The sequence below is a fragment of the Poecilia formosa genome, unplaced genomic scaffold (genome assembly GCF_000485575.1).
Source record: "Poecilia formosa unplaced genomic scaffold, Poecilia_formosa-5.1.2 Scaffold80, whole genome shotgun sequence".
In the NCBI taxonomy this organism is placed as follows: domain Eukaryota; kingdom Metazoa; phylum Chordata; class Actinopteri; order Cyprinodontiformes; family Poeciliidae; genus Poecilia; species Poecilia formosa.
Genome location: NW_006800019.1, coordinates 1,120,900 through 1,133,061, shown reverse-complemented (window position 1 = coordinate 1,133,061; position 12,162 = coordinate 1,120,900). Strand labels below are relative to the sequence as shown.

At 40.0% G+C, this 12,162-nt stretch overlaps 2 protein-coding genes across 2 annotated transcripts in view; one reads left to right on the top strand and one right to left on the bottom strand.

Annotated features, from left to right (window-relative positions):
- Positions 1-2,271, top strand: part of b4galnt1a (beta-1,4-N-acetyl-galactosaminyl transferase 1a) — an 18,654-nt gene extending 16,383 nt beyond the window's left edge. Inside the window, exons 10-11 of the mRNA XM_007556606.2 lie at positions 628-865; positions 950-2,271. Of these exons, the coding sequence (XP_007556668.1) occupies positions 628-865; positions 950-1,158 (447 nt within the window). The 3' untranslated portion in view covers positions 1,159-2,271. The remainder of the gene's footprint in view (positions 1-627; positions 866-949) is intronic.
- Positions 2,272-4,280: 2,009 nt separating this feature from the next.
- Positions 4,281-11,609, bottom strand: slc26a10 (solute carrier family 26 member 10). Its single transcript, XM_007556604.2, has 18 exons — positions 11,111-11,609; positions 10,192-10,302; positions 9,480-9,637; positions 9,205-9,369; positions 8,950-9,102; positions 8,778-8,860; positions 8,547-8,694; positions 8,334-8,447; positions 6,961-7,038; positions 6,781-6,876; positions 6,415-6,521; positions 5,857-5,926; positions 5,470-5,652; positions 5,306-5,360; positions 5,134-5,222; positions 5,009-5,063; positions 4,782-4,888; positions 4,281-4,700 (listed from the first exon to the last, which is right to left on the bottom strand). The coding sequence occupies exons 1-18, from the start codon at positions 11,373-11,375 to the stop codon at positions 4,662-4,664; spliced, it is 2,076 nt and encodes a 691-aa protein (XP_007556666.1). The 5' UTR covers positions 11,376-11,609; the 3' UTR covers positions 4,281-4,661.
- Positions 11,610-12,162: the final 553 nt, after the last annotated feature.

The following is a 12,162-nucleotide window of genomic DNA, read 5'->3' as shown; positions in this document are numbered from 1 at the left end:
TTTTTTTTTTTTTTTTTTAAAAAGGGGGGGGGGGAAAACCAGGGTTGAGAAACACGGCTTTATGAGAAGGCAAGCGGTTACTGGGCAAAAAGAAGAACCTCATTTTTGAAACCAATTGAAGAGGGAAGTTTCACTTGCTGTCCATCTAGCTTTGCCACACACAAAAACAGCTTGCACATTGTTCACTGAAAAGGATGTGAAAGTCTGCCTGGAAGTGGTTCCTGGGATTTAACACGCTGGCATGTTTTTGTGGAGGCCATAACATAAATGGCCTAAAATGTTTTGGAGCCACCACAAACCGCACTTATGCTTGCTTGATGGACTTCATTCTGCATAAGGCAGACTGGTATAAATAGACAGACATCTATCTGCATGTCGCCACTAATAATTTATATTAGATGACACAACAGGGTGTAAAAGTGTCATATCTTAGCCTATACAAAATCAAGTGGGGTGTAAGAAGGACAAATAAATGCGATATTCAGATAGTGTGTAAATTTAAATAGCACTGACCCTACCAGACTGTCAATCTTTTCTTGCTTTATATATGAATAAAACTTTTTTTATTTTGTACTTATCTATTTTTTTCTTTTTTTTTTTTTTTCTTTTTTTTTGCATAAACGTCAGGTTGGTGGTGCAGTGAGAGAGGTTACTGGTTACACTGCCACATACCGTCACACCATTTCAGTGGAAGAAGGCGGAAATGAAGGCGACTGTTTAAATATGAGGATCGGACACCACCATGCTATCGAAGGATTTCCCAACTGCGTCGTCGCAGACGCCGTCATCAACTTCTTCATGGCTCGAACGGACAAAGTTCGGCAGGTTGGCTTCGACCCGCGCCTGTCAAGAACAGGCCATCTAGGTCAGAGGCCATTAAATACGTTAAACCTCTGAGAATAAAGCTTTAAATGCACGCATGACTTATTTTTGCCTTTTATTTCTGCAGAGTTTTTTGTAGATGCTCTGGGCACCATGCACATCGGCTCCTGTAGTGACGTCATCGTTAGCCACGCGTCAAAGATCAAGTTGCCATGGACTAAAACCGAAACACAGAAGGCCTACGAGCAGTTTCGATACTCTTCTGGAAGTACGGGTGTTAGCAGAAATGAGATCTTTTACTTTAAGAACAGATTCAAGTGCATGACCAGTCAATAAAAAATGCACTTCCACTGGTCTCATGAAAACAAATAGGTGTTGCTCTTGGCTAATAGATGTTTTGTTTTTTTGTTTTTTGCTCACAACTGTTTTTTATTTTCTTTTTTCTTTTTTTTTAACCACCTGTTGTGATGTTAACAATCCAAACGATTCTTGTTCTTTGAAGTACTACTCATTTTTTGCAATTTGTTTACTGTTTACTTGTTTTCTTTTGAATTTGTAAGGGAGAATTTTGATGCTAATTGCTCTTAGTGAGTAATTTGAATTTCAGGTCAGTTTTAACTGTGCTGTTAATGTGTATTTTTGTGTGTGAATGGACTATTATAAGTTGTCGTGATGTATTGATCTTCTAGAGGAGGGAATATATTTAATTTGCACACAAAAAAAAGAAAAAAAATGCTAACCTTGTTGTCTTTATGCTAACGCAAGTTACAGATTCCGTTATCGTGTCTAGAGGTTGCAACAATAATGAACAGTTCTTGGGACACATTTAGTAGTTTTTAGTCTACTATCTCATTTAATTGATTACAGCGCTCATTTTATGTCACAGGAAACCAAAGGTCACTCCACGCGTAAGTCAGAAGTCAGATAACACTCTGTTATCATGCTCTTTAAATGTCTCACAATCTCCAAATGCGTATGATCAGAGATTCCAGAAAATGTCACAAAGTCCACATTGGACTCTTATTCCCACTTCACTGAGTTATTTGTTTTCTTGCATCATATAAAAATGTCAGATTTCCAAATGTTTTTATTGTGCTAGATCAGTGATTTCCCAACCCTGGTCTTCAAGGGACACCGCCTTACATGTCTCCCTGCTTCAACCACACACGATTTCAATTAATGACTGGTTAACAGGCTTTTGTTGAACTGAATAAGGGAAACATCTAAAAAAAATATAAGGCGGTGTGCCGCGAGGACACCGCCCTATATCAGATTTCCAAATGAAAACATTTGGAAGCAAAAAAAATAAAGTATTTCAATGTTTCACCACCAGAGGGAAACAAAAGATCAGGTAAAAATCACCTTGCAGTATATTTGGACAAATTATTTGTAGGTAGTTGGTTATCGGATGGAGGAACATTTAATAAATATGAACACGTGTCTATTACTATACACTTTGTGGTTAAAAAAAAAACATTGGCTGCAATTCTAATATCTTAATTTCTCCCGTCATATGCGGGCATTTGGTAATTTTAAGTATGATGTTGTTGCCTGTGAGAGTTTATTTAAATGACAACTCAAGTCTTCATTGTTTAAGACTTTGATTTGTTGAGGATTTTGCAGGGTTATTTTTTTTTAAATTCCTCTCCATGTGTGTTCACGTTAGTAGAACACACATGGAGAATCTGGCTTACTAAACATTTGGCCAGATACTCGTGCATCATGTCCTAATTGAAGTGGACTACTTCCTGCCAATTAGTGAAATACTCCTTGAGCTTTAAAGGGAAAACCCCAGCGGGTACAGTGTCGGGAGGATTACTTAAAATATGCCAAAAAAAGAGAAAGAAATAATATGATCAACTTAGTTATCAAACACACCGCAAGGACATAATTATTTATTTGCTTTATTTTTACCGTGGTTTTGAACTCAAATCTGGATGTAGTTTTATCAGGCCAAGGTACCAGGTTTAAGCGGGGTTGTGAAAGTATCGTGTATTGGCCAGCAGAGGGCAGCAACGTGGCAAGAAAGAGGCAGTTTTCATCACGGAAGGTTTTGAAATGAATCTACCAACTTTTAAGAAAATAATAGTTGGAAGGAAATATGATTCTTGTGAATCTTTGTACACTGTATCTTTAATCGCACTGAAACAACTCTGTGGATGTGATTACTCTGTTTTTGTCTTTGTCAGATGGTAAACAACTCTCCTGTCATTGTTCCACATTTAAATCAGGGTTTTTTTCTTCATTTTTCAAATCTGAGGCATATTTTTATCATTATTATTATCTAAGTGCGTACAAAGACACCTCCTCTTCTCTCTTCAAAATTTGACAAGGTTGGCATGCTTCACATTCCACACCACCCTCCATTTCAATCCCCTGGGGGAAAAAAGTTTCGTACAAATATAGGAAAAAATCCACCTTTTATCATGTATTGACTTTAATTCCTGTGTGAAGATAAAAAGAACAATCACTGGGGCTACTTGATGGTTATTCAAAGATCATATATGAAATGTGTTGTGTATTTGTATTGAACCTTTTTTTGCAGCTCCCTGGATGAAAAAGGGGGGGAAAAATACATTTTTTTCTGCAATTCTGTGTGTGACTGTCAGCTTCTCACATAGAGACAATGAATTTGTTGCCCATTTTTCTGTCCAAAATAGATTCTGAAGTAAATTTAAGTCCAGACTTGGACTAGCCCTTTCTACGTGAATATGTTTTATTCTCAGACCATTTAATTCTGTCGATGTTCGGGGTTATTGTCCTGTTAAAAAGGGTAAGCTCTATTTTGAAGCATCTCTCACAGGCTTTTCTTCAGAATTGTCCTGCATTTGAGTCCATCCATCTGCCCACCGTTTCTGTCCAGGTCCTCTGTCCCTGCTGAAGCGTGCCCACGGCATGATGTTGCCACCACCGTGGGTCACCACGGGGGGTGTCAGCATTAATTGAACTCTACATAATTTAATGTCATCAAAGCTACTGGAATCAATCAACATTTTTTTAGAGCACTTTACACTTTACTCTGAGTAACCAAAGAGATGCATAATTTAAAACATGATCAATAAAAAACACCTGTAATAAAACAGACAGATAAAAAAAGAAAAGATCAACTTAAAAAAGAGACAGAAAACAGACAACTGCTGAACTGGAATTAAAAGCCAAGTTAATAAGATGGGTTGTTAAAACGGCCTTAAAATCGTTCAAAGTATTAGCCATCATTCAAATGAGAAGGAGATTGTTCCAGAATCTGAGAGGATGCTTGTGTAAAAACTCTTGACATAAATGATGTGTGCTACACTGCTTAAACATTTAAAAACCAAAATAAAAATCAATCCCAAAACATATTCATGCATCCAGTGCAATATGGAGGTACCGTAATGTCCTCGCGTTGTTACCTATAAGCAGACGGGCAGCAGCGTCTTGGACCAGCTGCAGACGGTTAACAAACATAGAACAAATTCTTCAGTGCGCTTGGTATTTTATTACATACAGGTAGCTAACATTACAAACACATATAAATATTACAATGCCGAAATACAGAATACAAGAATACATATGACTGTAAAAATGAAATATTACAGAAGAGAAAGTCCAGAAGAGTTATACAGTGTCGAGGAACTGCATTTCCTTGAGTTAAATCCAGCTAGGATGGATTTAAGTGTGTCAGCAGGGAGTGTGATATCTGAAAAAGGTCGGCTAATGCTGAAATGTAACCATTAAAAATACTAAGTGCTGCTACAACAGGCCACTGTGTCTTTGAATGACTCCCCTACTGCAAAGTCCGATCCAGCTGTTCTTGTGCTCCAGCCGATGTCTCCGGCCACAGAAACTGGCCTCTCGGTTCAAACCCAAACTGTTGTGGTGTTCTCTGGAGGTTTTTCCTATGGCAGAGGACAACATTGTTATTCAAATGTGAAAATAATTTATTCTTTGCTTATACTGAAAGCGATTACGATTCGTACCCTCTGTTGCTGGATGTACATTACGGCATCGTGAACGGTGACAAAAATATGCTGAGGATTCATGTGACTCATCAGGCCGCTTGATGTCAAGATCTTTAAGACACTCTCTAAAGGGAGCAAGATAAATCCACACACACACACACTTAACACATTTAACCCTACCTACACTGTAACATAACAGGAAAAAAAAATGTATGAGAGAAATATCTGACATTAAAAACGTTTACCGTTGCAATTTGCCAAATAGACGTGAACTCCGACTTTCTGGCACTCGGTGCACATCTGCAGGAAGAAAATCACATGACGTGACCAGATCACGAGGGGGAGCCATGTCCTTTTGTTGAAGGCTGACCTGTGTGAAGAGCCTCGCTCCAGCAACATCAACAAATATGACTCTGCTGCAGTCAATTAGCACGGCCTGGACCTCTTTCTCTGGCGTTTCTGCAGGGTGAAAACACGCAGTTTCATAACGTCTGCTGTGAGAGAACATTCAAACTGAGTGATTTCACAAAGCAGCTACGAACCTGATTCAAAGAACTCATTTACCGAAGAGAACGACGTGTTTGCTATGCCTCTGTCCTAAACAACAGCATAGGGAGAAAACACGAAGACGGCTGGATTAAGTTACATTTTATAGTTTATAAATATGTCGCATTTGTCCCAACAAATGGTTATTGATGACTCATACCACAGTGCTGACAGAGGCCTCTCTCTCTCGTTTCTCCAAAGCTTTCCTGGCCTTTTCCCGACTGCGGATCTCTTCGGGCGTCAGACCCAACACCCTGCTCATTTTCTCCCTGAAGAAGCTGCGATTGCCGTAGTAGATGGGCCCGTTGTATGTCAAGATTTTCACCCCGGGCACTTCATAGCACTGGATAGGAAAAAAAACCCCCAAAAAACAACAATGTCTCATCTTTATTGTTTCGATAAAATCCTGTCCAATCGTTTCTCACATTAAGGGTCATGGTGCTGGAATTTATTTCCTCTAATGGACTTTTTTTTTCAGACACGTTCACCTTAACTTTTAGTGCGGTGTCTATTTGCAACAAGTGAAAGAATTACAAGCTCTACTCACCTTGCTGTGGTTCTCCAGAGGTCTGTATATTTCTGTGTTGCTCGCCCGCCCAAGAACTGAGCAATCAGCCCTGTTGAAGCATTGGTCATCTGTTTACTTATGTGTCAAGTTTATGTAATCACACTCGTACGACTTTTTCAGTTTCTTATGGCTGTGCTGTGGATTTTTGAATCTCCTTCAGTGATAACATTCGCCTGTGATCAATCGCCTTCTTTTTCCAGTTTAGGTGGACGGCCATGTTTTACCTCTTTTTTGTACAGACGTTCAAAGCTTGGCATATTGCTTTATAACCTAGCCCTGCACACAAGTGGACTCTATTTACTGGGAGATTTCTGGGGGCAGCTGCTTGAACTGGACTTTATTTGGGAGATTCATAATAAAGGTGCTCAATAGAAATGCATTTCATGTTATTCCAGATAGTAATTTGTGAAAAAAAAAAATGGTCATGCATAACTTTAGCAACATGGAAAATCTCAACAAAACATGTTGGAGGTTTCAGTTCTAGCTTTGCAGAAACAAGCACTGAGCCTCAGTTCCTGGACTTGACAATGATTGCACCTTTGTGTTCGATAGATGACGGTCATCATGGAGAAAACCACGCCGATGGCCAGGCCAAGGTCCACGTTCAGTACCACCACAGACAGCCAGGTTACGACCCAAACCATCTAACGACAGAGACAACATCACCACGAAGCAAATCAAATTGAACAGGTCAATCTAAGTGAATATAACTTGATTAATTAAAAACAAAACATAATTATTGAACACATATTCTGTGGAGGAGCTTGATTCAAAAAATCTGGAGACGTTGCAGTTAAAGATGCGCCCACTAGTTCGCCAGCAGCCAAACAAGCTACAGTATTAAACCGTCTGCTTTCTTTCTCCTTTTTCTTCTGAACAAAAATATCTATTAAGCAGTCTTACAAAGTCTAGCTTGCTGATCCTCCAAAGCTCGGGTAAGTCTCGGAACTGCAAGAACATTTGCCTCAGGCTGGTAACATTGATGCATGCCAGCACAGCCTGCGGGGAGAGACAAAAGGGGAGGTAAGTGGAGATATCCTACTTCCTTTTTCTTCATGTACAGAGACAGCCACGAGAGCACACCTTAGGCAGGAAGTAGAACAGGGGTCCGATCAGCAGCAGGACGATCAATACAACCAGACTGGTGAAAAGGCCAGAGAGCTGCAAGGACACACACATATAAATGTGTGTTAAGAAACGTAAAGATTTAATTGGCTTTAAATGATTAAAATGATTGTATGTGCTCTGGATTCTTGGATCTTGATTGTCTAACCAAGTGAAAAATGTTTTTTCATCTCAGATGACGACTTTGGACAAGTGAGAAACAACCCAGTCTTTTTTTTTTTTCCTTTGTCGAGGTGAGACTCTTCTGATGTTGTCTCTGGTTGATGGACGGCTCACAGCATAGCAGTAGTGATCCATAGCCTCGCTATACATGAGGCTAATGATCTTTCACACAGTTGTCCCATGTTGAACTTCCAAATTCAAGATCTTTCCTGCATGTCTTCCCCACTTCACCAATTTTCAGTTTGATGAGTGTCAGAAATGGGCACCGCTGGATTAAAAAGATATATATAAATAAAATAAAAGCACAGTTTTAGTCCATGTTAATGCTGCAGTAGGGAATTCTAAGCCTGAAGATTTGAACAAGCACACCTTACAGGTCCACCTTCCCCCCCCCTTTTGCTCTCTGCAGTGGAGCTTGCCCAGAACTTGAGAAATTACCGCATTTCCTGTAATGTTCAATTGTTTCTCCACCATTAGCATTGCAATTGCAGCTGATCTGTAAACTTGAGCTTGAGTGACTGCACATGCGGAACGGGGGAAGGCTACAAAAGGACGTAAGCAGCTTGCACACGAGCACGATTGACATTCCTAAGACCTTCTTCCTGGCTCTGATTGGTTGTTTCTGAGCTGTAGTATTGTAGTGTATTTCTGCAAGTGGCTGTAGGACCACTGAGAGGAGACATAAGAACTCCATCTCTTCACAAATTATCTGTCTCATATTCTGTTGCCACAACATGGTAACAGTTTTAACATTTTATTTTATTTTTTTATAAAATAACATGACTGAGTGTGTTGCTCTTGAAGAACTGACTCCAGTTGAACTCCAGGCCATCTGTATCTCCCAAACTCTTGAATGTTCACGGCTTTACAATTATATCTTGCTTGTGCATCTCTCTAGCTTCACTTTTTCATTCCACTTAACTTTCTGTTGAGATGTTTGGATCCATCACTGTGTGTAATGCATTGATAACTGAATTTCACTTTTTTCTGATTATGTGCTAATATATTTATTAGCTGTTCAAAGCAGGATTTTTATTTTAAAATAGTTGTTAGCATAGAAGGAACACAGTATTACCCTTTTAGTGCAACTCATCAGCCCTGGACCAAAGGACCTCAGTCCAGACGTGAAAACACAGCAGTGTTGTTACGGTTATGATTGCGGCCCATACCTGTGTGTATCCTCCAGCGCTCTCCAGGATGTTAGTGGTGGCCAGAGTGGCTGAGCTGGGGAAACAAGTGAAAAACGACGACACGGTGTTGGAGATCCCATGAGCCAGCAGCTCCTGAAAAACAAAAATACGTTGATTCAACGCAATGTTCACAGATTGGTCGGGTTCAGAGCAAACGGTCCAGGAAGTAGGTGTATCATTCATGGGTTCTACCTGGTTAGGATGTATTGAATATCCATGTTTGTCAGCATAAATCATCGCCAGTGAGACAGAAACAGCGTATCCAACAAAAGTTATGGCAATCGTGTCTCCAGCAATGGCGGGAAAAGTGTGGAAAGCAGGCAACTGTGGCTTTGGGAATCTAAACATAGAAAATGTGTTTGATTTTATTTTAAATTAAAAGGCTTTTAAGATTTATTTATTTATTGCCATTTAAAGTTTTACCCAGCAGGAATACGGCCAACTATCTCGATGCTGTAACTGGAATCTAGCGAAGAGAAATAGGCTACACATGTAGCGATAATCACCTGAAGAGCAGAACATAAAGTCATAAATTAATACTTGCTCAATGTAATGTAAGTAATGAGTCTTATCCATTAGAAGCCAGCTGACTGACCGTGAGGATCTCCACAGGGATGGGCGTGCGCAAGTGGTGCCGGTAACGGGTGTTGATCTCCTTAACTGGGACCAGTACAGCCAGACAGACCACAGAGATCAGCAGCTCAGCCACGTTGGTGTGAGGAAGGTTCTCCAACACTGAGGCTAAAGTCTGAGCCCACAAAGAAGTGATGAACCTGAAACCTCTTTGCTTATTTGTATTTGTTTCTCTTTAATTTTCTAGAACAGTATGAGGATAAGAAACACAGATCACCTTGAAGAGAGAGAAGGCCCCAGTGTGGCGAGGGAGTCTCAGGCCCAGCATGCTTTGCAGCTGTGAAACGGTGACATGGAAGGCAGCGGCGCTGGTGAAAGCCTTAACAATCGGCTCTGACAGATAGGTGGAGAGGAAGCCGAGCTGAAGACCAAACATGCAGAGCTGGGACGAAGCCGGACAAAATATGAGAGACAGGTAACCGATCCGGATCCGCACAAAGACAAAGCGTTGACGTGGGATGCAAAATGCAACACAGTTTGTGTCTCACAAACCATGAAGATTCCTGAGAGTAGTGCGACAGCAGAAGCCACTCCAATCCGCTGGGCCTCAAAGTTTGCTGCTTCAGGTGAGCTGGAGTTGAAGGCCAGAGGAGTCGGAACCAGCTGCTCCACCACAGAACCGGTCATCAGACTCACTACAGCAAAGGTACCTGTGAAGACCAAGTCTACTCAGCAAATGCCAATTGAACTTCATCACATTTTCTTATGTTACAAGTGAAAACGTGCATGCTAGTTATTAGGATTTTTGTGATTGGCAAACATAAGGTATTGCATAGTTGAAGGGTGAAAGGATTTTTAAAAATAAATGTCTAAAAATATTTTCTCTAAATGTATTCATTAACCCCTTAACCATCACCTCCAAACGCTTACATGTTACTCAATGGGTCCATGAGGACACCAGTGTCCTCACAACATTTAAGAGGTAGAACAAACAAAATGTCTGAGTTAGACAACATAACTGAACAAGCATCACTAAGGTCAAAGGTCAAAGAACACAGCAGGTCAGGGATGAAGTTGTGGAGAATCTTAAAGGAGTGTTAACTTTAACGAAAAAAGAGTGAACCACTGCTTTGTGTTTGTCTATTACAAAAAAAAAAAAATCCAAATAAAATATTTTTTTATGTTTATGGTTGTAATGTTACAAAATGTGGAAAAAGTTCAACAGGGACCTTAGCAAAGCATAAAAGGTAGACAGAGATTTTACCTGTGGACACATGGCGGCCAGTGCCAAAAATCATATACAGGACGACCGGGAAGAAGGAGGTGTAGAGGCCAAAAATTGGAGCCACAGATGTTAGCAAAGCAAAGGCCATACCTGTTAGGAAAAAAAGTAAATACATCAAATTTTAAAAACATTTAATTTATCCCATTTTTAATGTCACCACTTCCTTCTTAAATCAAAGTAAGTACATGAGAGTTAGATTAAAAAAAAAAGTGCACAGTCTAAGGTGAAATTTCAAAGTAAGCACATGCATTACACATTTGCTGCTAGATTGTCATAACAGTCCAAAAGATGATCATAAAGGAGTTATGAGAGTAATAATACACATTTGAATAGAGCTTTCTGTAAAACATGGCTGAGATGAGGTCAAAATTATGACAATTACAGAGCAGATGAACAAGTTCAAACCAGGATAACACTGTGTATCACAGAGTTATGGCTGAAACTCACAAATTCAACATATGCACACATTAAATACGTTTTCATAAGATCAAAACTACTCCATAAGCAGCCTAGGGCCACTCCATGTCATCATGCAAGAGTTTTTTTTTTTTAAAGACACGGTTATGTATTTGATCCTAAGAGTGTAATACGTTTTGTTGTAAATAAGACTCATAGACTTGGATGAGGAACATCTTGTATTGGATAACTTTCACTTAAATATTTTATCAACTTAATTATTAGTTTCATTATATATTTATTTTGACCAGCAGTGAGACTTATAAGGACAGAGTCAGAAAATGAGATGGAGGAAAAGTCTGAGTAATTCTAAATAAATGTATTTAATGAATAATTATACTGCTAATGTTATTCTCATACTAATACACAGGTATTATTATTATTATTATTATTATTATTATTATTATTATTATTATTATTATATTAAGTAAATTGCACATACCTTGAGGAATATGAAGAATACCAACAGTCAGCCCAGCGATAGCGTCTCCTACCATCCATTTCCTCAGTCTGTACCTCGGCAGCCAGCTGAAAAGCGGGACTCTCTCACTGAGCAGGTGAAGGCAGGCTCGCCTTGAACACCTGCACTTCCCGGCCAGTTTCTCCCGCAGCCGCAGACTCCCAGACGCGTTGTCATCGGAGCCGTAGGCCTGCTTGAAGCGGTCCTCCGTGTAAATGTTCCTGTATACGGCAACGGAAGCGCTCATGTCGAGCTGAGGATGGTTTTCCCTTCAGACGCTGCAGCTGAATTAGTCAAGGTGTGTATTTTAAAATGCAATAAATATAAGAGCAGACTGTCCTCACTCTAGGAGCCATTGCATTTTCCTGTCAGACTCTTCTCAGCCAATGACAAGGCAGAAAGCTCAACTTTTTTTTTTTTTTTTGTTACAGTACTGACCAACTTTTTTTTCCTCATCTTGGCCCCCTGCCTCGGACAACATAAAGGTGTACCCGTTCAATTTTGCCAGCAGAGATTCTCTGGGTCCTACTGCTAAAGGGATTAAGGGATTTCTCTCTCTCTCTTTTTTTTTTTTTATCGTCCAGGAGAAAAAGTCAAACACACTCCCAAACGCACACTTTCCAATGCACAACTAAGTGGTGGTTACAAGCCCAGAGCAGGCACAGTTGAGACATTGTGTAGGACTGTGAGAAACCCAAAAAGATCAAAGTTGTATTGTATGTGGAGGTGAGGTGTAACCTCAAACCTTGTCTTATGTTCATTTCCGAGAGGGATGGATGTCTAATGGGGGTGGGGGGAGATGTTTAAACTGTGTAGCCATGAGGCAAAAGGAAAGTCATAGGTACCTATGAGACCTCTGTGAAACTCAATCACACATGGAAACCTGGTTCATGGATCAAAACACAACTATGAACAGAGACTGAATTTGGTGAGTGAGATGTTCTTTGTTGGGGATGAGTGAAAACATGAGAGCTCTGAGCAAATACAAGGTTAAAGAAGATAAATCAAGGTGTGTGTGTGTGTGTGTGTGTGTG

Bases quoted from the DNA above. Each gene is read 5' to 3' on its own strand.
- slc26a10 (XM_007556604.2), bottom strand. From the start codon at position 11,375: ATGAGCGCTTCCGTTGCCGTATACAGGAACATTTACACGGAGGACCGC. The intron at 8,695-8,777 runs GTAAAACTTTAA...TTCTATGTTTAG, and splicing joins GTTGGCCGTATTCCTGCTGG to ATTCCCAAAGCCACAGTTGC. The intron at 7,039-8,333 runs GTATGGGCCGCA...GTGTCCTTGCAG, and splicing joins GCGCTGGAGGATACACACAG to CTCTCTGGCCTTTTCACCAG.